Raw genomic sequence first — 26283 nt, 5'->3', positions numbered from 1 at the left:
AGACCTCGATGACGCCTAGAGGGGGGTGAATAGGCTATTTAAAAACTTCTTCAGATTTGGCTTGAACCTAATGCGGAAATAAACTAAGAGGGTACTTGTCAAGCACAAATCCTAAATGCACTAGGCACTGCAACGTGTATCAACAACACGATCTATCAAGATGGACACAATACAGTTACTAACAAGCAGAACTAAGTTACACAAACTTACTTGAGCTATATCACACGACAAGTAGGTGAACAACACAAGATACTAGATCACACTATATCAACACGATATATCAAGGGCTGCAAGTATGAACGTGTGGATATAGAGGGTATGCTTGAATGATTAATCTTGTACAAGAAATGGCCAACACAATATAATGAGCACAAGCAATATGCAATGTATGTATGCTCAAATAACACAAGTAAACCACAAGTAAGGAGTTAGGGTTAAGGATAACCAAGGTCACTGAGACGAAGATGTATCCCGATGTTCACTTCCTTGGAGGGAAGCTAGTCACCGTTAGAGAGGTGGATTTTACCACGAAGGCACACCAACGCCACGAAGGCTCACCCTATTCTCCCTTTGAGATAACACCACGAAGGCGTTTCTCAACCACTAGTGGTAAGCCTTTGAGGTGGCTTCCAAACCCTCACAAACTTTTCCGGGGGAAATCACACGGATTGATTCCTCTCCGAAGAACTCCTACCGCCTAGGAGTCTCCAACCTCCAAGAGTAACAAGATCACGGGGAATGCTCAAAACTTGCTCAAATCACAAATAGCTTGGGTTGAGAGAAGGAGAGGGAGAAGATCTATCTTTTGATTGGAACAACTCTCAAAGGGGCTCACAAATGCTCTTGGGATCTAAGATTTGGAGTGAGCAAATGTGTGTGAGGTGGAAATGTGTTCTTGTGAGGATAAGGCTGTGTTGGGCAACCCTCTCACGAAGTGGGAGGGGGGTATTTATAGTGTGGAGAGAAAAAGAGCCGTTGGGGACACTTTAAGTCACACAGGGTCCGGACGTCCGACAGTTGTCGGAAGTCCGGGCGCCGCGAGGGACCGGACGTCCGACCAGGGTCGGACGTCCGAGACCTTTAGGCATGACTGGAACTCTTCTGAATTCATCAGCGGCCGGACGTCCGACAGGGGTCGGTCGTCCGAGGCCTGTAGATGTGCCTGAACATATTTGAATTTATCAGCATAAGGACGTCCGGAGAGGACCGGAAATCCGAGTTATACATCTCAACTTCTACTGGTGGTAGGTTCCGGATTTCCGACGGGTGTCGGACGTCCGGCACTCGGCCGTCCGGAGGGAGCCGGATTTCCGAGATATAGAACTCAACACTTTTACTGGTGCAGGCTTCCGGATTTCCGGGACTTGGCCGGACATCCGGGCCTCGGACGTCCGGAGGTAGCCGGAAGTCCGAGTTATATGGCTCTGATTTCTCTGGTATAGGATTCCGGATTTCCGAACTAGTCAGTCGTCCGGTCCTCGGACGTCCGGAGAAAGCCGGATGTCCGAGGCACTGGTTCTGTTTTCAGATAACAACAAAACAGTGGAGATGTGGTCTGAGCAGAAAGTGATGATGTAGTTTGAGCAAGTTCATCGCAAAACCTGTGATCCCCTCTTAATAGTGCGGGATCCCTAAGGACTCAAGAATCATAAAAGAGTATTGATGATCCATACTTGAGTGACACAAGTCAATATCTGAGGTATGGATGTTACCGAACACCGTCTGGTTCCTAGACTTCCAGACCACCGAGAGGACAGAGCACATTGCCGCGCCGAGGAGAGGATGGCTCCAGGAGGGGTGACGGGCAGAGAACGATCACCAAACCTCTTCCACCACGCAACCAACAGGCAAGCGACAATGGCTGAGGATACGCGCCCACATCAGACCCAAGCGGGGGCACTTCAAGAAGAAGTGCTAGATTGTTTCCGCCTGTCCTGGGCAAAGGGGGGAATCATCATAGTCGAGGAACCCGATTCGATGAATGAAGGCCCTCGTACTGGTGTTTCCATGCCGTAGGACCCATGCGAACACCTTGACCTTGAGGGGCATGAACCCGTCCCAGTTGAAGCCATGAAGAAGGAGCCCGCAACCAGAGCTTTTGATCATACGGTACACCGCACCTACCTGAACTGAAGACATACACCCCAAGAAAGGGTCCGCTCGTCACCTCTCGTAGAGAACTGCACGTGGTCAAGAGCATACCAATTAAGTAGGCGGAGCTCCAACACAGCAGCCCTAGATAGACGGTGATGACAAGAATTGCATCTGGACCAAGCCGCGTGAAGTCCCAATGGTCGCGAGGGGGTGAAGACAATGAGAGTATGTGGCGGGAAGAGCGGCCGTCAGGGCCCCAACCGAGGTCCAGTTGTCGTGCCAGATGGATGTGCCCACGCCGTCTCCGACACTTACCAATGTTAGGGAACGATAAAGAGGCATGAGGGAGGCGAACGCCTTCCACGAGGGGGTCGAAGCAGCGGGACAATCACCCAAGTACCAATGGCGCACCCAGACAGTCCAAGGGGTACGGACGCCATTGAAGATTTTCTGGACCATCTTCAATAGAAGACATGTGTTTTGAACCTCAACGTCGATCAGGCCAAGCCCCCTCCCCCCCCCCCCCCCCCCCCGACAAGCCTCATGCCATGCAACCTGACAGTCTCCCCCGGAGCACTTGATTGCCCCCTTCCAAAACATGGCCCTTAGGGCATCCACAATGTGTGATTTTTGCTGCCTCTAAGCCCTCTCTCTCCTCTTAGAGGCAGCCTCTATACACTATGACAGTTGCCTTTAACGAAAAACAAGTTAGAGGCGTCTCTAACCTTAGAGGCTGCCTCCAACAATACATCAAATCAATTGGTCCCACTTGTCATCCAAAGAAAGGCTGAGAAAAGGATGATTGATTGGATAAATGTGATGTTATTTACCTTTTTTTAATCTTTACTGGATCCACCTTAGAGGCTAGTTGAAGTCTTTATACATTGTGAGCTTTTTCATTTGGTTAGAGACAAGTCATGTGGGTCCTACCTTAAAGGCAAGGTTGCCTCTATACACTGGTGATGCTCTTATGGACCGGACCATCTTGGCCACAATGCCTTTTGGGAGGGGTAAAACCGACATGGCATTAGTGGGGATCGCACTCAGAACCGTAGAAGTAAGAGTCAAACGAGACCCTTGGTCAAGTGTGTGTGTCCGCCACCCAGGTATGCGTCGTTCAGTTTTGATCGGCAAGAAATCCATGGCACCAGCAGACAATTTTGCAACAGAGAGTGGCAGGCCAAGATATGTCTGGGGGAATATCGACAACGGGGAGGCATGTTCTGCAGCTAGCAAGGTCGCACGCACGGGGTCAACGCATATGGAGACGAAAGTGCTTTTGTGGAAGTTGATAGTTAGCCCCGTGGCAGCAGAGAATGCATCCAAAATAAACAGTAGCCGATAAAGCTGCCCCTAATTAGCGCGGACTAATAGAAGGGAATCATCGGCATACTGAACAACAGGACATGGACAGTAACAGGTCGGCGGAGCCATCCTTGACAATCAATTGGTGAAGGTCTGCAACTATCAAGAAAATGCTTTGAACTCGCGCCCCTTTCTTATTTTCCTTTTGTTGAACTTTGTATGTTCGTTATGATGAGTAATGGAAAGGGGTTTGACCGGTTTAAAAAAAAGGAATCGGTAGGGCGACATAGGGTCCCCCTGTCACAGTCCGTTGTGCAGCACGTCCTCGCCGGTTCTGTGGCCTCGCCCGAACGCTACAGATTAGTGCACGTTATTCCTCGGAGAAGGCCCAGTAGCGCTCATACCGGAAGAACGAGCCGACCAGCGCACGAGAGACCTTGGTTGATTTTGAATATCCTGCAAAAAAATACTGCATCGGGATATACAAAAAAGAGGTAGGAACAAAAATAGAGAACACAGATTATGATACTCATGCTTGCTTGTTTGATTGAAAAAAGTTGTAAAGGATGCAGGAATCAGGAATGGCAGAAGGGGAGGAAGCTCTCAAGTATTACAAAATTAGGCAGCAGCACATATATATTTACAGAAGCCGACATTCATCCTTTTCCTTGTCAACGCCTCTGCCCTAGCAGGCAGCCATTGCAGAAGCATTACGTGAGTTCTTGAGGCGATGATGCCGAGCCACCGTAGCCGGCATTCCCTGATGCGATGGAATAGAGGATGCTCTGCCTCGGGGTCATTATCTCCTCTGGTCACCTCTTTCATTGGGCTTTTCGCACGCTGTGACCACTCTGAAATATAGGGAAGGCTGAATCGAAGCACACAAATATATAAGAAAATTTGTTTATCTACAGTCAATATATCCAAATTTTGGGTGCTCTGTTGCTATTTCTAAATCTGCCACATCTTCATCTATATAATCCACATAATCAATTCACCAAACACTTGATGGGGATGAAATCAGAAGTTAAAATACAGCTCAGTCTACCCACCGATTCTTCAAAATTATGCAGTAACACGATCTCTGTGCACAACGTCACAATAAAAGTTTCTGTTTACATATCAAATATGCATTGGCAGAAAATTCATTGTTTAAGTTCAAGCATCCATAAATTTGCAATTTATCTTAATATGCAATGATCGTAACATGAATTTAACTGAATAAGCATTAATTGTAGCCGCATTTGATGAGACAGCAACCTATCACGGGCAGGAGGAAATGCAAAACATACAGAAGATCTTCTTCACCTCCGGCGACCAGGGCGCTGAATCTTGACCACTTGCGCCGCGCACAAACCTATCCGAGCGCTGCCATGATCGGATCCACGGGAGGAGGGTGAATTTTAGAAGGCTTGTTGGGTTGGGCCGGTGTAACATGGGCTAACCTGCGCGAGGGTGGAGATGGGCTCAGAAAACGCCGCTTCTGCCGCTGCATTCCTCGCACCGCCACTTTCATTGGCGGTTCCTATTTGGTGCTTGGGGCGCGTTATAGGGGTCACTTCGGTTTATGACCTAGCCCCCCGTGCCTGGACGTTCAGTGTTGCGTGGCCTTGGTGTGGCATGAGATGTTGAATTTTTTTCTGTCTCACCAGGCACCAAGCATGTGTAGCGACACAGCGTTTGGTTGCTGCATGGCCAAGGTACAACATCAACGTCCCATCAACACACTTGATTGATCTATTATTTACTTTTCTATACCTAAATATTTGTAGTTGAAAAAAACTAGACTAGTTCTCATCAACAACAAGTATTTATGGCTTGTTTAGGACTGCTTCAGTTCACCAAAATTAATTTTACTTCATCTAATTCACTTTGAAACAGTTTCATATAGAAGCTATAGCACTATCAAGAGAATGTTTGGCTTTCATCTAGCTCTAGCTTCAAGAATAGAAAATTTAGTGAAAAGAATCTATTTGATTGATTGAGGGAAAGAAATGAAGGGGTATCCACTTACTGGTGGCATTGATGGGTAATTTTCACCCAACTCCATCTTTTAGAGTTTTTTGGAACACCCTCTCGGGAGCTTCATAAAAACTTTAAATTTTAGTTTTTTTATGAAGCGGCACATCGTGGAGCTATCCCCGGTTGGTTTGTCTTTTCTGAATGAGAGCTGAATTTTAAGAAGCAGTCTCAAACAGGCTCTTAGGTTTAGAGAAAGTAATTCAATACCCATCCATGCAGCTGTTAGCAGCCTGGCCGCATGCCCAGGCCAGTGGCGGAGCCAGGATATAGGCACAGTGGGCCTTGGCCTGGCCGCATGCCCATGCCAGTGGCGGAGCCAGGATATAGGCACGGTGGGCCTTGGCCCATCCAGATTTTATAGATTTTACTTTTTAGTATGTACTAATTTAGTCCAAAGAATTAGGTTGATTTATTTTATTAAGATGTACACGCCTTCTATTCCTTTTCTGGCTCCCCCACTGGCCCAGGCGTCCGAGTTCGGTAGCGTGGGACAACCAAAACAACCATATCTAGGACAACTTCACGCCAGGCAAATTATGACAAGGATGCAAACCAAACACTTCCTAGGTCTTCGCGACGAATTGAACTCGAGACATGTACGTTCACAGCGCACTGCGCTAACCACTAGGGCCATTGAAAACCTATGTATATTAACTTATTTTCTTCTTTTTGTTCTTTCCCCAGTTCGTGTTTCTTTTTCTTTCTTTTTTCTGTTATTTTTTTATTTTTTAATGCGTGATTGTAAATCGATGAACTTTTTCTCAAAATCAACAAACTTTTTTCCAAACAGATAATTATTCTTCAATCTTTTTGATTTTTTTTAACATTTGATGACCTTTTCTCAAAATCCCATGAACTTATTTTACAAATTCAATGTTTTTTGAAAATCCATGAACCTTTTCCTATTTTGTTGAACTTTTTAAAAAAATTGATTTTTTTTAAATACATAAAAAAAAATTGATGACCTTTTTTTTCAAAATCGATGAACTTTCGTTTGAAAATTGCTGAACTTTTTTTCAAGTTTGTGAGCTTTTCATGAAAATTGATGAACTTTTTTCAAAATCCAGGAAAATAATTCAGAAAATTGATGAGCTTTTCTTGAAAATTATTTTTTCCCAAATTAACGATTGTTTCGTCAAATAATTCAAAAAAGTATTAATCGGTACAGTCATGTGTAATAAAATAGCGAGGTTACATTGTTATTATCTAATTATTGTTGTTATCAATCACTAAACGAAAGTAGCTCCAGTGGTTAGCAGAACTCGTACGTTTGTGGAACCGCGTGAGTTTGAAACCTGTAGAGAGCTTTTATTTTTGCGGGTCTTTTTCCGCTATGATTTTGCTGTTCTACCAGTAATAGGTATTTTGGATGTGTGATAGTGATACCAGAAGCTAAGTTCTGTGATGAGACTGGCATCACAGACACAGCATGAATTTGTGGCACTGGCTGCATTTAACAACCTTATTCGGTAAACAACCTGAATTTTTTGATTCAGAATCCCCTTTCCTAGATGACGAGTGAAAGCAGAGCATTTCTCTGCTCAGATGATTCGGGACTGATGTCGGAGGAGCGGATTCGATGCGTTGGTGTTCGTTTGACCTATAAACTTTGGGATCACCTTGTGGTTCTTGATTTCTGTCCATGTGCCATGTCAATGTCACCAGACTGACCGAACCTCACTGGAGATGTGTTGACTATGGGATGGTACAAAATAATTCGTCGCAACAGCCAGTATGAAATTCAGTGGTGCCCCTGTTACAACACAATTTGCTCACAGCTCTTTCCTTATTTTACATGCCAATCATGAGAACCAAAATATTTATACTGGCTTCAGTTCCAGGGTGCTGTAACACGAATCAGTACTTTCCGTAGACTGTTGGCTGCTGTAAAGATGCATCTTGATTTTGCACATAAGAAAAGCAGAAACTAGCACAGCCAGGGGATCATGCAAACATTCATAGTGACTCCTTCTCAAAGTGCAAATATACCCCCAAATTACATCTCTTGCATGAAAGAGGCCGTAGAAATTACATAGCCACTTATTTTCTTCTTCTTAACTTCACTTTTGCTTCTTGGGCATCTGTCTTCCTGACAGCATCCTGTAACCCCAACGAGGCATGCGTGGTCGTGATCAAATGACTCCAGGGTTACCTACCCCGAGGCCTTGAACTGGCCGGCCTTGAGCTTCTCCACTTCGCTGGCAAACACACCCTCGGTGCGCATGGTTGAGTTGAGTGAAAAATGTCTGCTCAAATGGCAGCTTCAGATTAGCATGAATAAGTCTACAAGCACAGATGGTGAACAAAGTTTTCTACCTCTTGATATATCTTATATATCTTACAAACAAGGTTGTTCACATATTGACCAACTGGTGTCATTTTTTTGCTATGCCAATGAATTATTACTCTTTGGAAATGTACAACGCAAACTGAAGAACATGAAAAAGGCACAGTACCCATATGGGGCTGTATCTTTCTCCATGCAGTGCACAGCGAAGAGCGAACAATGGCTTACTTCAGCTTAAATAATCCACAAACATATACTCCCTCCGTTCCAAAATATAAGACCTTTTAGAGATTCCATTAGAAGACTACATACGGAGTAAAACGAGTGAATCTATACTCTAAAATATGTCTATGTACATCCGTATGTAGTTCATAATGCAATCTCTAAAAGGTCTTATATTTAGGAACGGAGGGAGTACACTTCATTTGTTACAGTACAAACATACAAATACCAATACATCAGTATAATACATGCGTCCAGCCAAGGCCCCTTAGAGTTCCAAATAGAGATATGGTGCGAAGATACAAATAATATTTAGATACAAACAATTCGCTTGTCGTGGAGTTGGGCACTTCATGGTGCACCGTCTTGAGTTTTCTCCATCATGTGAGCCCACCTTACAGCCACTTGCACATAAACCATGTCATACATCATGTCAACAAACTGGAAGAAGACAGCCCTCCATGTTCTCTTCATCAACATGGTGCAGAAAACTGTCCACAGACCCACCACAAATCCAATGCTCATGGCAAGATAAACAGATGGCATATGATCTATATCTTCGAGGTCACTTTGCTCTGCATCATGTGTTGAGCAGTTCCTGCCGACAGGATCTCCACAAAGACCAGGGTTACCGATGTAGATATACATCTGATTATCAAGAGTTTGTAGCTGTTGTCCGGATGGTATTGCACCGGACAGATTGTTGTATGACAAGTTCAAGTGGCTCAAATAAGTTAAAGCTGACAAACTTGATGGTATTGAACCAGAAAACTCATTGAAGGATAGGTCGAGTGAGTCCAACTGCCTTAAATCACCGATTTGGTTTGGGATTGCTCCGGTGAGTTCATTCTTTGACAGGTTCAGATTGGTAAGCCCAATGAGTGAAGTTATCTCCTCTGGGACATGTCCTGCCAAACTATTACTTGACAAATCAAGAACTACCAATAGCTGGTAGATTGCAAAGGTGTAGTCACGCTTTTGGTCCTTTGTGATTACTGGGATGCTCTCTTCATAAATGTAATCCCCTGTGTCCTGCGAAACCACTGTCATCATTGCCTTCAGGTTTGACAAAGACGATGGTACGTTTCCTGATATGTTGTTGTGTGCAATGTCCAAATAGTGAAGACTGCCAAGGGAAGTGATATCCTTAGGAATTTGACCACTGAACATATTCGATCTCACTCTTAATATTTTCAATTGTGGCATTTTTTCTGGCAGCCATTCTGGCAATCTTCCAAATAACCTATTGTAAGATAGATCAAGGAACATTAATCGTGATGACCTTTGGAGAAATTTGGGGAATTCACCAGTGAAATTGTTGTTATTTAGGGCTAAACTGAGCATGTCAGACCCAAATTGGTTTGCTGAGTTTGCATCAGATTCTTTCCAGCATTGAATAATGTCTCCTGTAAAATGGTTTCCTGATAAGTCCAACCTATTCAGACCTGTCAACTGGCATATAGACGATGAGATCATGCCTGTAAATTGATTGTTTGCAAGCAGAAACTCTTTCAGTAGTGGGGCATTTAGCTCTGATGGCAATGACCCAGATAAACAGTTTGAAGATAGGTTTAGTCGTGATATATTCACAGGCAACTGTGGAACTTGACCTATAAACTTATTGGACCCAAGATATATATGGTCAGCTGACATGTGTCGTAGATCCTCCGGTAACGATCCATGCAATTTGTTTCCTGATGCTAGCAATGACGTAGATCGAGAAAATGTCACCCAAAACCAATCAGGAATGACATCATCCAAATTTGCATCACTGAGAATAAGAACATCAATGTCAGATTGCCATCTAAGCCACTTTGGGAAACTGGGGCCCAATTGGCATGACTGGAAACGTGCAACCTTCAATCGGAATGGAGGGACCCATTTTTGGTTGATAGCCAATCTTAAAGAGTTATACGATAAGTCAAGATACTCTAAATTTAATAGGCCAGCAAAATGCTCCTCCGTGAGCACACCATTTAGCTTATTATGGCTGAAGTCCAAATGCCTTAAATTACCTAAACTTGTGGAGTATTCTTTCAAGAGAAAATTACTAAAGTTATTATAGCTGAGGTCCAATTTCTCTAAATTGCCTAAACTTGCAAAGTGTTCCTTCCAGAGCACACCACAGAAGTTGTTGTAGCTGAGGTCCAAAAGCCTTAAATTGCCCAAACTTGCAAAATGTTCTCTCAAGAGCACACCGTTAAACTTATTGTGGCTGAGGTCCAAAAGCTCTAATTTCCCCAAGCTTGCAAATTGTTCTTTCGAGAACACACCGCTGAAGTTATTATAGCTGATGTCCAACATTTTTAAATTACCCAGTGCTCCAACTCCTTCAGGCAGAGGGCCAGTCAATATGTTTCTACGTGCTTGAAGAACACTGAGATTGGTCATGTTCCCAATCCAAATTGGCAGATTCCCGGTCATATTTGTACCATCCACTGACAATTCTTGCAGTGTAGTCCATGAGCATTTTGGCAATCGCCCCATGAACTCGCCTATGCTTGAACCTATGTTGATACCAGTGAACCTCATCCTTGTCAAATTGCACAAATTTTCTAATTTGTTTGGTATCAAACCCACGAGATCATTCCCACTAAAGTCTATGACTTGAAGGGACGTCATGTATGCCAAATCACTAGGAATGGACCCTTCCAAGCCGGAATCTGAGAGGTGAAGCTCTTTAAGGCCTGTGAGATTCCAAAACCACGCGTGCTTCAGTGAAGTGTGGAAGGTGTTCTCGGACATATCAAGGACTTCGAGATTTGTGAGGTTGGGATGTGGTATACTACCAGACATGGTACTGTTGAGTCCACAACTGGACAAGCCAAGCACTTTAAGAGAAGGAAGCATATTAACACTCCGAAACCAATCCCTCGCAGAACCAAGATCCACATAACTCATGTCAAGATGTCTCAACAAAGAGAGACGTGGCAACCATGCAAGATCCACTATGTAAAACCTATTCCAATTCCAATCAACATAATTAGAATTCCAACTGAGATCAAGATATTGCAACTTTGAGAGATTGCCAAGTTGGGAAGGAATTCTCCCACTGAATCCTGCCGACGATAGGTTGAGGTACCTTAGGTTCTTGAGAGAAGCCAAAAAGACAGGGATGCTTGTGCCCTTGAAGTCATTCCAACTCAGATCAAGATATCTCAGGTGTTGTAAAGTAGCCAAAGAAGAGCTCATCTGACCTACCGACAAGCTCACTGATCTGCTGCTGTTCGGGCGGCTTGATGAGATGGTTGCGTACCCGTAGTCACGCATGTCGATGTTGCGGAGGTTGAGCTTGATGAGATGGCCCGTTCTGTTGCTGCAGCGGACTCCCTTCCATTGGCAACAATCCTCACCCTGCCATGACGAGAGACGGCCAGCAGGGTCCAGGAGGCTTGCCTTGAAGGACAGAAGCGCATCTCGCTCGCTTGCGATGCAGGCTCCTGACGCACTCGCTTGGCCATGGGAAGTGGATGTTGCTTGGGAGATCAATAGACAAAGCAGTAGTGCTGCTCCTCGGACGAGGAGCATGAGCTTAGTCATATTGGTCTGGGAATGGCAGGTGGAAATGAGAATGAACAGAGCAGCTTATCTCTATCCCGGTTCCACCACAAGTGCAATCGTAGGAGGATGGTCTCCAAGCCTCGTCTTGGTCTTGGTCATGCATACTTTTCCTACGCTCGATCACGTTGTGGCTAGAATTTGTTGATTCGGACAGCCCACCATGCACAGCACGGCAGAAGTTGGAGCTGTAATTTGTGTCCAAGATTCCCTCAATAATACAAATAATATCTGGAGATGCCATAATATCTGCACATTGTGTGTCAGGTCAAGCCTCTAGCATTAAGGTCGTGGGACTTTTTGGTATTGGCAAATCCTTGCTTGCCACTACCTGAAATACACAAATTTATACGTATGATACTAAAAGAAGATAATGCACAAGATCAGTCACATGTTCATCAGTTTAACTCACCCCCAAAAACTGAATAAGTTCTACCTCTGTTATATGCATAAATTACGAAGAGCAAGTGCAACAATTTGTTTCCCTGTGGGAGAAGATCCAAGAAGTGCAACTCTCTAATGGCGATGATAGCATTAAGTGGCTTGTTAACTCCAAAGGTAAATACACAGCTAAAGATGCTTATGAAGCCCAATTCTTGGGAAGAATAAAGCAACCTCACCTGGAGCAAACTTGGAAAGTGAAGGCTGAAAACAAGATAAATTTCTACCTCTGTTTACTGCTCCAAAACCTGTTTGCTCACATCTTTTTTCCTTGTTTTACATGTCCATCATGAGAACCAGAAACTTTTATACTGGCTTCAGTTCTTGGGTGGTGTTACACGAATCAGTACTTTCCATAGATTGCTGGCTGCTGTAAACCCGCATCTTGATTTTGCACATAACAAAGCAAAAACTATCACAGGCAGGGGATCATGCAAACATTCATGGTGGCTCCTTCCCAAAGTGCAAATATACCCCAAATTACATCTCTGGCATGAAAGAGACCATAGAAATTGCATAGCCACTTCTTTTCTTCTTCACTTTTTCTTCTTGGGCATCCTGTAACCCCAACGAGGCATGCGTGGTCGTGATCGAAGGGCTCCAGGGTCACCTGCTTCGAGGCCTTGAACTGGCCGGCCTTCGAGGATCAAATGGCAGCTTCAGATTAGCATGAATAAGTCTACAAGCACAGATGGTGAACAAAGTTTTCTACCTCTTGAATCTTGATATATCTTATATATCTTACAAACAAGGCTGTTCACATATTGACCAACTGGTGTCATTTTTTTGCTATGCCAATGAATTATTACTCTTTGGAAATGTGCAACGCAAACTGAAGAACATGAAAAAGGCACAGTACCCATGTGGGGCTGTATCTTTCTCCATGCAGTGCACAGCGAAGAACGAACAATGGTCGAGTTCAGCTTAAATAATCCACAAACATATACACTTCATTTGTTACAGTACAAACATACAAATACCAGTACATCGGTACAATACATACGTCCCGCCAAGGCCCCTTTAGAGTTACAAATAGAGATATGGTGTGAATATACAAATAATATTTAGATACAAACAATTCGCATGTTGTGGAGTTGGGCACTTCATGGTGCACCATCTTGAATTTTCTCCATCATGCGAGCCCACCTTACAGCCACTTGCACATAAACCATGTCGTATGTCATATCAATAAACTGGAAGAAGGCAGCCCTCCATGTTCTCTTCATCAACATGGTGCAGAAAACCGTCCACAGACCCACCACAAATCCAATGCTCATGGCAAGATAAACAGATGGCATATGATCTATATCTTTGAGCCCACTTTGCTCAACATCATGTGTTGAGCAGTTCCTGCCGACAGGATCTCCACAAAGACCATGGTTACCGATGAATATATACATCTGATTATCAAGAGCTTGTAGCTGTTGTCCGGATGGTATTGCACCGGACAGATTGTTGTATGACAAGTTCAAGTGGCTCAAGTAAGTTAAAGCTGACAAACTTGATGGTATTGAAACAGAAAACTCATTGAAGGATAGGTCGAGTGAGTCCAACTGCCTCAAATCACCGATTTGGTTTGGGATTGCTCCGGTGAGTTCATTATTTGACAAGTTCAGATTGGTAAGCCCAATGAGTAGACTTATCTCCTCTGGAATCTGTCCCGCCAAACTATTACTTGACAAATCAAGAATTACCAGTAGATTGTAGATCGGGAAGGTGTAGTCACGCTTCTGGTCCTTTGTGATTACTGGGATGCTCTCTTCATAGTAGAAATCTTTCGTATCATGTGACACCACTGCCTTCATTGCGTTCAAGTTTGATAAAGACCACGGTATGCTTCCTGATATGTTGTTATGTGCTATGTCCAAATAATGAAGACGGTGAAGGGAAGTGAGACTCTTAGGTATATGACCACTGAACATATTCGATCTCACTCTAAATATTTTCAGTTGTGGATTTTTTTCTGGCAACCATTCTGGTAATCCTCCAAATAACCTATTGTACGAAAGGTCAAGGAATAACAATTGTGATGACCTTCGAAGAAATTTAGGAAATTCGCCAGTGAGATTGTTGTTATTTAGGACTAAGCTGAACATCTTAGAACCAAAACCAAATTGGTTTGTAGAGTTTGCATCAGATTTCTTCCAGCACTGTATAATATCTCCTTCTAAATTGTTTCCCGATAGGTCCAACCTATACAGAATATCCAATTGGCATATAGACGACGGGATGGTGCCTGTGAATTGATTATTTGCAAGCATCAAGTCTTCGAGTGCAGAAGCATTTAGCTCTGATGGCAATGACCCAGACAAGGAGTTTGAAGATAGGTCCAGCCGGCTTATATTTATAGGCAACTGTGGAACTTGACCTGTCAACTTATTGGACCCGAGATGTATATAGTCAGCTGACATGTGTTGTAGACTCGCTGGTAATGAGCCACGCAATTTGTTTCCTGATGCTTGCAAGATTGAAGCTCGGGAAAATGTCACCCAAAACCAATCAGGAATGACATCATCCAGACTTGCATCACTGAGAACAAGAACATCAATTTCTGATTGCCATTTAAGCCACTCTGGAAAAATGGGCCCGAGTTGGCATGATCGGGATTTCGCAACCTTCAATCTAAATGCAGGAACCCAATTTTGGTTGATAGCTGATCTCATAGGGTTGTACGACAAGTCTAAATACTCTAAATTCAATAGGCCTGCAAAATGCTCCTCCACAAACACACTATTTAATTTATTATGGCTGAGGTCCAGATACTTTAAATTACTAAACTGGCAAACTGCTCTTTCAAGAGCACAACACTGAAGTTATTGTGGCTGAGGTCCAAAAGCTCTAAATTACCTAAACTTGCAAACTGCTCTGTCAAGAGCACACCACTGAAGTTATCGTGGCTGAGGTCCAAAAGCTCTAATTTGCCTAAACCTCCAGAAAAATCTCTGAGGGGCACACCGCTGAAGCTGTTGTAACTGAGCTCGAAAACCTTTAAGTTGTCTAAACCTACAAACTGTTCTTTCAATAGCAAACCGCTGAAGTTATTGTAGCCGAGGTCCAAAATCTCTAATTTGCCTAAGCTTGCAAATTGTTCTTTCAAGAGCACGCCATTGAAGTTATTGTAGCTGAGGTGCAGACTTTTCAAATTACTCAGTGCTCCAACTCCTACAGGCAGGGGGCCACTCAAATTATTGGAGTTGAGGTACAAACGCTCTAATTTTCCTAAGCTTGCCAAATGTGCATTTAACATCACACCGCTGAACTTATTGTGGCTGAGGTACAGCATTTTCAAATTACGCAGTGCTCCAGCTCCTACAGGTAGAGGGCCAGTCAACATGTTTCTAGATGCATCAAGAACACTAAGATTGGTAATGTTCCCTATCCAAATGGGCAGGTTCCCGATTATATTTGCACCCTGCACTGACAATTCTTGCAGTGTATTCCATGAGCACTTTGGCAGTCGCCCCATGAACTCCCCTATGCTTGAACCTATGTTGTTACCATTGAAACTCATCCTTGTCAAATTGCACAAATTTTCTAATTTGTTTGGTATCAAACCCATGAGATTGTTCCTACTAATGTCTATGACTTGGAGGGACGTCATGTATGCCAAATCACTAGGAATGGACCCTTCCAAGCCGGAATATGAGAGGTGAAGTTCTTTAAGGTCTGTGAGATTCCAAAACCACGCGTGCTTCAGTGAAGTGTGGAAGGTGTTATCAGAAATATCAAGGACTTCAAGACGTGTGAGGTTGGAATGAGGTATACTACCAGACAGGGTACTGTTAAGTCCACAGAAGGACAAGTGAAGCACCTTAAGAGAAGGAAGCATGTTAACCATTTGAAACCAATCCCTTGCAGAAGTAAGATCCACATAACTCATGTCAAGGTGACTCAGCAACGAGAGACGTGGCAACCATGCAAGAGCCACTATGTAAGGCCTACCATATTGATAATTCCTACTTTTTTTCGAAAAGGAGGCGTTGCCCCGGCCTCTGCATCGAGAGATGCATACAGCCATTTTATTAATAACTAACAAGTCTGTAAAAATATAAAGGGATCCGATCATTCAGAAAAACAAGAAAAAGAGTTACATGACGCTCAGGCCACCCAAGAACCGAGTATAAAAGAAAACTGGACTAAGGTCCAATCCTATTAGCATGCCGCCATCCATATCGGTTGAAGATATCCTGAGCTACCATCTCCCATCGGACACACCCAGTAACCAAAGGCTTCCTGGTTTCCACAGGAGTGAGTAAGGACCACGTGCAGATCAAGGCGGTAGCCCTGAAGATGACCTGCAAAAAGTTAATGTAATTCATTCTGTTAAAGACTAGATCATTTCTGCAGTTCCATATCGCCCACAACATGACACAAGTACCAACTCGAATTAGTTTGGCGTAAAGTACATTAACCCCGTTTAGCCACGTCCCAAATAACATGTGAATGCTAGTAGGCGGTGTAATGTTGAAAGAAATTTGTAGTGAACGCCATAATAATTTGGCCATAGGACAATCCAGAAAGAGGTGTTTAATCGTCTCATGCGTTTGACAAAAGCTACATCTTTTATTTCCTTTCCAGTGTCTTTTAGCCAGGTTATCCTTAGTTAAAACAACTCCCTTGTGAACAAACCACATGAAGATTTTTATCTTAAGGGGAACCTTGACCTTCCAAATATGCATGGACTTTGGAATAGGCGTCGTATCAATAACATGGTCGTACATCGATTTCACTGAGAAAAGACCATTCGTGGTCAACCTCCAACGAATAATGTCTGGGCAATCAGACAGTGAAATATTCATCAGTCTTCTGACTAGATGTAACCAACTAACCCATCTATTGCCAAACAAAGCTCTGCGATATTGAATGTTAAGAGGAACCTGCCGTAACACTGTCGCAACGAAAGTCTGTTTTCGTTGTGCAATGTTATATAGTTGCGGATACTGTAAAGCCAAAGGTTGAGCTCCTAACCAAGTATCCTCCCAGAATCTAGTAGTTTCACCATTTCCAATGACGAATCTAGTTCTGTTAAAAAAAGCGGCCTTTGTCCTCATTAGACCCTTCCAGAAAGGGGAATCCCCCGGTCGCACAGTGACCTGGGCTAAAGTTTTATGCTGTAGATACTTGTTCTTTAGAATTTGTACCCACATCCCTTGCGATTCGACAGACAGTCTGAATAGCCATTTGCTAAGTAGACATTTGTTCTTGACCTCAAGATTTTCAATTCCCAAACCTCCCTGATCCTTGGTTCTACAAATAATGGCCCATCTAGCAAGCCTATATTTAGTCTTGATCTCGTCGCTCTGCCAAAAAAATCGAGATCGATAGAAATCCAACCTTTTCCGCACCCCAACAGGCACTTGGAAAAAGGATAGGAGAAACATTGGCATACTTGTCAACACTGAGTTGACAAGAACTAATCTTCCTCCATAGGATAATAACTTGCCCTTCCAGCAACTTAGTTTTTTCTCAAACCGATCTTCGATACATCTCCACTCCTTGATGGTCAACTTGCGGTGATGGATGGGGATGCCTAAATATGAGAACGGCAATGAACCACCCTCACAGCCGAACAGTTGGAAATACGTGAGTTGTTCAGCTTGTGCATCTCCAAAGCAGAAAAGCTCACTTTTGTGAAAATTAATCTTCAACCCAGATAGCTGTTCAAACAAACATAAAATGAGTTTCAGATTTCTGGCCTTTTTGAGATCATGTTCCATGAAAAGGATCGTATCGTCCGTATATTGTAGGATGGAGACACCCCCATCAACTAGATGCGGTACTAGTCCCCCTACTAAGGCTTTGTCATTAGCCCTTCTGATCATTAGCGCCAACATATCCGCAACAATGTTAAATAAAATAGGTGACATAGGGTCTCCTTGCCTAAGTCCCTTAAGCGTCTGAAAGAAATGACCAACGTCATCATTTACTTTAACACCGACGCTTCCTTTTTTTATAAAACAATCTACATGTTTTCGCCAAATGTCACCAAACCCTTTCATACGTAGAGTTTGTTGCAGGAAAGACCATTTAACTTTGTCGTATGCCTTCTCGAAATCAACCTTAAATAAAACTCCATTGAGTTTCTTAGAGTGTAATTCATGAAGGATCTCATGTAGAACGACCACCCCTTCAAGAATAGTCCTCCCAGGCATAAAAGCTGTCTGCGAAGATTGGACAACCGAATGTGCCATCTTAGTTAGCCTATCCGTTCCCACCTTTGTGAAAAATTTAAAGTTGACATTGAGCAGACATATAGGACGAAATTGTTCAATTCTGGAGGCCCCCTCTTTCTTCGGTAATAGCGTAATTGTACCAAAATTGAGATGAAAGAGTTGAAGATGACTAGAAAACAGATCATGGAACATATGCATAAGATCCGCCTTAATGATATGCCAACAACGTTTATAAAACTCTGCTGGAAACCCGTCTAGACCAGGAGCTTTACCATTTTTCATACCCTCAATTGCCTGTAACACCTCTTTCTCTAGAAATGGTGCGGATAGACTCTCATTGTCGGCTTGTCCAACTTGAGGAATGTCCGCAGTCTGATACTCGTCCATAGATACAAAACTATGTTCTGAAGCACCAAACAACCGTTTATAGTAATTTGTGATATAAAGTTTCAGGTTCTCATGGCCTACTATGGTACCCTCATCTTGCTCCAGTTGTAAGATTTTCTTTTTCCTATGTTTGCCATTTGCAATCAAGTGGAAAAACTTTGTGTTGTTGTCCCCCTGGACAATTGCCCTGACCTTGGCTCTGACAGCCCATTTCATTTCCTCTTCCCTAAGGAGAACACGCACCCGCTGTTCGGCCTCATATTTAGACGACCTTTCATGCTCATCTAGCATGGTGGTCTCGGCCTTACGATCCAAGGTATCTATAAAGTGGAGCAGTTGGTCTTGCTCATCTTTGTACTGTCCAGACACATTCTTAGCCCAACCTCTCAAGAATTGTCTAAGGTGTCGGATTTTGCTTTGCCAGATATCTATACTAGATTTCCCCTCCGTATGTTTGCTCCATTCTCTAGCAATAATGTCTAAAAGTCCCTCTCGGTTAAACCAACTGGCCTCAAAAGAGAAGGCATCTCTTTTTCCTTTGTGAGTAGCATTGCCAGAATCTAACAATAAGGGAGTATGATCCGATATAGCCCTCTGCAAAGCACTAACTGTGACTAACGGGAACTTCTGCTCCCAGTCAACACTAGTAAGTACTCTATCCAATTTTTCAAAAGTCTGGTTATGTAGAGAGTTGGCCCAAGTATATTTCCTACCGGAGAGTTCAATCTCCCGTAGATTCAGACTCTCTATAATCGTATTAAACATAAAGGGCCATCTACCGTCGAAGTTATCATTGCTTTTCTCATCAGCTCGCCTCATGATATTGAAATCACCACCCACCACCAATGGTAGATTTTCATCGCAAATTCTAACCAGATCAGCCAAAAAGCTGGTTTGTATTCCGGTTGAGCGGCACCATATACCGCTACTAGAGCCCACTGAAACCCATCTTCCTTGTTTCTAATTCTAAATTTTACCGTGAAGTCTCCTAAAATTACTTCTCGCACTTGAAGTGTATTGCAGCGTACCCCAAGTAAGATCCCTCCGGATCTTCCTCTTGGAGGGAGACAATGCCATTCAAAATCAACTCCTCCGGAAAGGGAGTTAAGAAACTGCGGTGTGAAATTTTCCCGCCCCGTCTCCATCAACGCGATGAAGTCAAGACTATGTTGCAACGTTGATTCTGCAAGGAACCTAATTTTAGCCAACTCTCCCAGACCTCGGCTATTCCAAAAAAGTCCTTTCATATTTCATCATAGAATTTTTTAGCAGTCCTAAATCTAGCACTCCTTCGAATAGCAGAAACTGGATAAACTCTACATTTCGAATTGCGCTTTGGCTTCTCCAAAGCATACTCCTGGTCCATATAACCATGAGTATCCTTAGCCATATCATTAAGATGAGTGGTAGCAATGTTCGAAGCATCGGAAGCTACTTGTGAGTGTTTAATCTCGTCGTCAGGAGCTAAATTTTGACACAATAGGTTCAAACCCCCCATATCAGATATGTCCTTATCATTCATAGGTCGAACCACCGCTACGTTACGAATAATATCCAATGCCCTATCAACTTCTAAGTCTAATAAGTCATTGATAGATTTTGAAACTTGTTGTCTAGTCTCACCCAAAGTCACCCCCACTGTCGTAGCCTTATCTAAAATCTCTTGCGGAGTAAAATGAAGAATTGAATGTTCAGTATTAAAATTCATACCTGTGGAATTCTGAACCTCCCTCATTTTGGCCATACGCATCGCCCGTCCAATTTGCAGGTCATCCACATCTGGCTGAGACTGTACCCGTTGACTAGCCCGTCTATCCGGACCCATCGGATTGGGAACACCTCCAAATGCTATGACATCATCAACCGAGATTAGTCCAGACTCTGGTGCAACAGCAGTAGGTGATTCCGTACCCGCCATGACCAAACCAGCTGGATCCTCCATAGAAACGGCAACCACCTCAGAATTGTCATGTGGAAGAACAACACAAAGTTGAACACCCATCTGGTCGTCTCCTGCGCTGGCTGTCGCTCCGACATTCGCTGCCTCTACATCCACTGGAGCAGACAAGAGAGCACCGCGACCACCCCCAACTGTAGCAGCCTCCTGGATGGCGAGCATGGCTGCGTCAGTTAGGCGCCTTGCTGTACCCGAGCTTCAACTGGCTGAACAGCCCGAGGGATACATCCCAACTGGGCATCTGCGGCAAAGTCCAGCGCGCCACCACAAGCAGCCACAGCAACCGCTGAAACAGGCAGACTTGCAGTAGCTGGCGCGGTAGGTTCGGCCCTAGCGTAACTACTGTCGTCCTTAGTATCTGCCGCGGCCTGCATGCACAGCATCTGGGCCTCGCCAGCACCCCCCTGCAAACACGAATTCTGCAAGACCGAGTCAGTAGTTTCGCGAAGACCCAGTCCAGGCGCTGATGCTCCTCCCAAGCAAATGTTGGACTCTGGCTGTACCTCTGATGGTACAACAGCCGAAACTATCTTAGAGTTCGCTGCCCTTGCTCCGGGCAGAAACTCCCCGAGAGAGAGAGGTTGCAACATCGATCTAGACTGCATGCTTTCTTTGAAACACCGAGGATTCTTTCCCAAAAATCGCGGCATCATAAGCTGAGCTACACTCTTATTGCATCCCGACTGAGAACCAAACTTTGCCGGCGCGGACGCGGGTTCAAAAGACCAAAACGCAAATCCTGGTGCAAAGCCGCGAGCAAACTGTTTGGGCCATTGCCTGAGGTATGATTGGACTGATTTTGTTGCGAACTAGTAATCTGATTAGGCGAGTCGGTTAGACCTGTATCTTTGGACCCCTCCGCATTATCTTTGGAGCCACTCGCATCATCACCATCAGCCATTGGAGTATCTTTATCTGTATCTGGTCCATCAAACAGTGTAGGACTTTCGATTTCCAGCTGAAGAGTATACCGCAACCCCTCAAAGGTCCAAATAACCTCATCTGGAACAAGCTCAATATCAACAACACTAACCAACAGCCACGCAACTCCTTTGGCCCTAGTATAGACCATGTCCACCTCCTCAGTTTTACCAATGAGCGATCCCAAACTCCATGCAACGTGAAAATCATTAGTTGCTCTAGAAGGAGCTCCTGAAAAGTGCACCCAAATCTGGGGTAGAGGCCTCCCCTTAGGCTCTTCACACTTCCAGGCATCGAACCCAAGGACAATACTCGTGCTAGCAACCCTGCACATCCCGAACTTAAGCAATCTAGCTAGATCCTCTTTGGTAGGGAAAATGACCTTGAAAACATTATCAACTATCGAAACAGGTTCCCATCTGAAGGTAGAGGAGACCAACTCCTTAAGTTGCTGCACTATCTGCTCCACAGTCAACACCCCCCGAGTCACCGTCACTGTGCCCGTGAGTCCAGCCTCAGGAGCATGAACATTAGCCTTAGCGGGTGGTGACTCAAAAAAATCAAATCTTGGCTAGAAACACCATAGATAGTCATGACTGGCATAGGCCCAATCGTAAGTGGACACTTATCAGCACCATGTGTAGGTTTGAAGCAATAGACGCAAAGCTCAGCCTTACACTCAGAGACAAAATGCCCAGTCTCACTACACCGAAAACACGTCATTTTCTCTTTCTTTCGAGCCCACTTGGAAGGCCTCTCGACACCGTCTCCCTTGGCACTCGCCAATGTCTGATCAGCCGGAGGCGGAGCAGCTACCTCCTTAGTTGTTTCCGCCATAGACACGACGACATTATCATTGAGCTCAGCAGGCTGGTCAGGGGTAGGGACAGGAGGTCTAGGCTTCCTCCCGCCTCCTCTTCCAATCCAATTTTGTCTAAAACCTCCTCTCTTCGGATATGCAGGTCCGGAAGGCCCCGGGACAAACTGACCCGGAGGTGCATTAAAACCATTGTTATGCCAAGGAAACCCTCGACCACCACCCGAGGATGAACCCCCACGAAAGTGGTCGTCACTATATCCGTTACCACCTTCATCACCCCAGCGTCCACGATGAGAGCGGTTCGCCTGGGTGGAATCCTTAGCCTGCCCGGATGCACCACTGGTAGACTTACCAGCATGTGCAGGAGCCTGGGAGGACCCGGCCTGCACAGGTGTCGAGCTCTTAGCGACAGGGGGGTTCCCCTGGCCCGAGACCTGCCCTAGCGGTCGGCTATTAGCAGGCTGCTTGGAGCCACGCCCTGCCATAGCTAGCGACGCCGCAGCAGTAAGAGGTGGTACCCTGGCCGCCCTCCCCGCGCCTAGCCTTGGGGAGCCGCGATTAGGAGAAACCCTAAGTTGTTGTGGACTCGCTCCTGTCGATTGAGGATGCAACGCTGGACCGACAACAGACGTGGCTGCAGGCGAAGAACCATCAAACCGTACTGGCATTTCCTGGGCCATATACCCAAGAGATATGCAGTCCAGGTCGGATTGCGGCTGTACCCGTAATAGATCCTGGGCCTTATACCCAGTCTTAGGCATAGGAAAGCCCACGGAACTCGCTAGCACTTCATGCCCAACGGCCGTGATCGCAGCATTCAAAAAATTGTCCCTGGAACCCCGCAGGGACACCGAAACCAACTCCCTGGAATTCCTAGTGCCCTCCGCAATCTCTGGCGACCTTGCCGGCTCAAGAACGGAAGGCGCCGTCGATTTGTTCTTCGATCCTTTGATCCAGTCTGGCTTGAAAAAATCAAGAAGAGAGATAGGCCGTCGGTTTACCTTTGGAATCGGTCCACTCCATGGTTTCCGAGAAGACGCCTCCATCTTTTTCCTCGCAAGAATAGGATCTCGCCGGACCTTGCACTCCTGCAGCATCGCCGTGTTCGGAGAAGGAGTACACGGGGACACCGGCTCCACCGTGGTCGGAGTGCACGGGAACACCTCCACCAGCATGTCATCTTCCCCAGCTCCTCATCCGTCTCTTCTTCCTGATTAGCAAGAACCCAAAACCTACCACCGAAACGACTAGGACGCGAAGGAACACTTACCGGAGCCTTGTTCTGGGTCCCTAACGTCGACTGCTCCAGCACTATCAAACGATAACCATCTATGAGCAGGATCTGTCCCGCCTTGGGGAATTCATCCTTTTGGAGATATCTCCCCACCAGAATGTCACCTTCTTCATCTCTAATGGTAGCCCACATAGATTGTAAGTGAAGAAACATAAACCCTGGCCTGTCTTCCTGCGAATTCGCGGCCGAATCCCGGAAGAGGACCTCCCACCGGCGATGGGGATCCGCTTTCCGAGACCCACCACAGAACTGGCCATACTCGCCGCCGGCAGAGCAGAGGTCCACCCCACCCCCTGCAGTAAGCGCCCGAGGGGAGATCTCCTGGATCTCAACGTCGGACTCAGATCCCTGGAGGCGAGGCGCCGGTAGTCCGATCACCCCTCTAGGCGCCGGGGAGGGAGCCCGGCGAGTCGCCCCGCTAGACATCCCCGCCTTCCTCGCAACACCGTTTCCTGTAGTAGTAGAGATCAAGATATTGCAACTTTGAGAGATTGCCAAGTTGGGAAGGTATTCTGCCACCGAATCCTGCCGAGGAGAGGTCGAGATACCTTAGGTTCTTTAGAGAAGCCAGGAAGACAGGGATGCTTGTGCCGTTGAAGTCATTCCAGCTCAGATCAAGATACCTCAGGTGTTGTAAAGTGGCCAAAGAAGAGCTCATCTCCCCCGCCGACAAGCTCAATGATCTGCTCATGTTCGGGTAGCTGTAGTCGTACATGTAGTAGTCCATGTAGTGGACCATGTCGACGTTGCGGAGGTTGAGCTTGATGAGATGGCCCGTTCTGCTGCTGCAGCGGACTCCCTTCCATTGGCAACAATCCTCACCCTGCCATGACGAGAGAATGCCAGCAGGGTCCAGGAGGCTTGCCTTGAAGGACAGAAGTGCGTCTCGCTCGCTGCTGATGCAGGCTCCTGACACACTCGCTTGGCCATGGGAAGTGGATGTTGCTTGGGAGATCAATAGACAAAGCAGTAGTGCAGCTTCTCGGACGAGGAATGCAAGCTTAATCATGTTGGCCGGAAATGGTAGATGGAACTGAAACAGAGCAACTTGTCTTTTATTCCAGTTCCACTACAAGCGCACTCCCCAACTGCAATATAGGAGAGTATCGTCTTGCCATGCATGATTTTCCTGTACTCAAGTTGTAGCTACAATTTGTTGATTGGAACAGTCAACAATGACAGGCTGGGGTTGGAATTTCTATCCAAGATTCGGCCATTATTAGCTTGGACCAGAGACTTTTCAATTCTGCTTTGAAGACAAGGAGTGGGCTAGTTTGGACACTCGGGCGAAAGCAATCAGACACCATCATGTGTCATGTCAACAAAATATTAAAAGAAAAATCGGAAATTTCCATTATTCCTTAAAGGGTGAAGATAAATAGAATTGGCAGTTCTTCAGCACTCGCACCAGCATCATTTTCTTGGAAAAATGATGCACACGGGCATGCAAAAACTGCTCCGTAATTTCTCTCTTGAACCAGTCAATCATAATTCATAATACGATCAGAGGGGACCTGGCCAGCGTCGAAGCAGGAGTCAACGGAGGAGTACTCTTCGGTCCGGGTCGTCGTCGAGGTGCGCGTGCGCCCCACCACCCGCGACCTCCCTCCCGGTTCGCGGCGGCGAGGCAGGGAGGCGTGGAGTTTGACGGCGGCGGAGAGGTGGGACTGGGAGTACGTGGGGGAAGAGATGGCGACCAGAGCGCTGCCGCTGGGTATCGTCCCAGCGCGTACCCCGGGCTCCCGCACGAGCCCTCATGTCAACAATTCAGGATTTCAAAAAAGTTAATAATTATTAAAAAAAAAATCATGATCTGAAAAAGTGTTCTAGAAATGATAAATGATCACAGATTCAAAAATAATGTTCACAATTTTTCAAAAAAATGTTCATGAACATATGTATTCTTTCGTACATTCTTTTCCTCTCTTGTACATACAACCTCTTTTTATGGAAATAAAAGAAAAGGCTATGGGATGATTCCCTACAGTAGCCGGTCAAAAACAAATTCAGAATATTAAACAAATATTCATGAAATTCGGTAAAATGTGCACGGTTTGAAACAATGTTCACAAATTTCTAAAGAATATTACATATTTTTCAAAGTACATAATTTGAAAAAATGTTCAAGATTTGAAAATATTTACAAGGGTTCAAAAAATGCTCACGATTTTTTAAAATGTTCATAAATACGTAAATATACACAATTCTTCAAACAGTTCATAAAATTTAAATTTGCTTGCAATTATACAAAATATGAATATTTATTGAATTTAATGAACAAATTTGAATTAAAGAAAGTTCAACCCAATTTGAAAAAACAAAACGCAAATTTCTAAAATTGTTTACTGATTTGAACAAAAATCCGGATTTCAGAAAATGTTCTCAATATTTGGAAAGAAAAAGAAAAATAAAGTAGAACCTTTCCAAAACCGGACATGCCTGAGTTGGGTTAGCCCACATGTACGCCAACCATAAACCGGGGTACACGCGCGGCCTACACGCTGAATAGGAAACGCGAAAGAAAGAGGCGGCCAACGAAATCATTAATTGAGAAGTACACATTTTAAAGATCGCTCCCACTCCCGAGGTTGCGACACGTGAGACACTGCATGTGTGTCACTTGTCGTAAACTGGGAGTTTTTTCTTTTTTTTTTAGTTGGTACATATATTCAAAATGTTTTATCTCTTGAACCTTACGTCCAAATCCTCAACCATTTTCGTCGTTGGATCCCTCGCGATGAGATCTTCAAAACAAGATCTTATCAATATTAATAGGTTTGACGAACTTTCTTTCTAAAAAAA

General features: G+C 44.8%; 2 protein-coding genes across 2 annotated transcripts; both read right to left on the bottom strand.

Moving 5' to 3' along the window:
• Window positions 1-8076: 8076 nt before the first annotated feature.
• Window positions 8077-11525, bottom strand: LOC123406081 (receptor-like protein EIX2). Its single transcript, XM_045099572.1, has one exon. The coding sequence runs from the start codon at window positions 11468-11470 to the stop codon at window positions 8282-8284; it is 3189 nt and encodes a 1062-aa protein (XP_044955507.1). The 5' UTR covers window positions 11471-11525; the 3' UTR covers window positions 8077-8281.
• Window positions 11526-12938: 1413 nt separating this feature from the next.
• Window positions 12939-13734, bottom strand: LOC123405884 (receptor-like protein EIX2). The gene has a single exon (XM_045099407.1). It carries the CDS (start codon window positions 13732-13734, stop codon window positions 13033-13035), a length of 702 nt encoding a protein of 233 aa, XP_044955342.1. The 3' UTR covers window positions 12939-13032.
• Window positions 13735-26283: the final 12549 nt, after the last annotated feature.

This window comes from Hordeum vulgare, chromosome 6H (genome assembly GCF_904849725.1).
Source record: "Hordeum vulgare subsp. vulgare chromosome 6H, MorexV3_pseudomolecules_assembly, whole genome shotgun sequence".
NCBI classification, from domain to species: domain Eukaryota; kingdom Viridiplantae; phylum Streptophyta; class Magnoliopsida; order Poales; family Poaceae; genus Hordeum; species Hordeum vulgare.
Note: the sequence above shows the minus strand (reverse complement) of the source record. Positions and strands in the feature narration are given on the sequence as shown.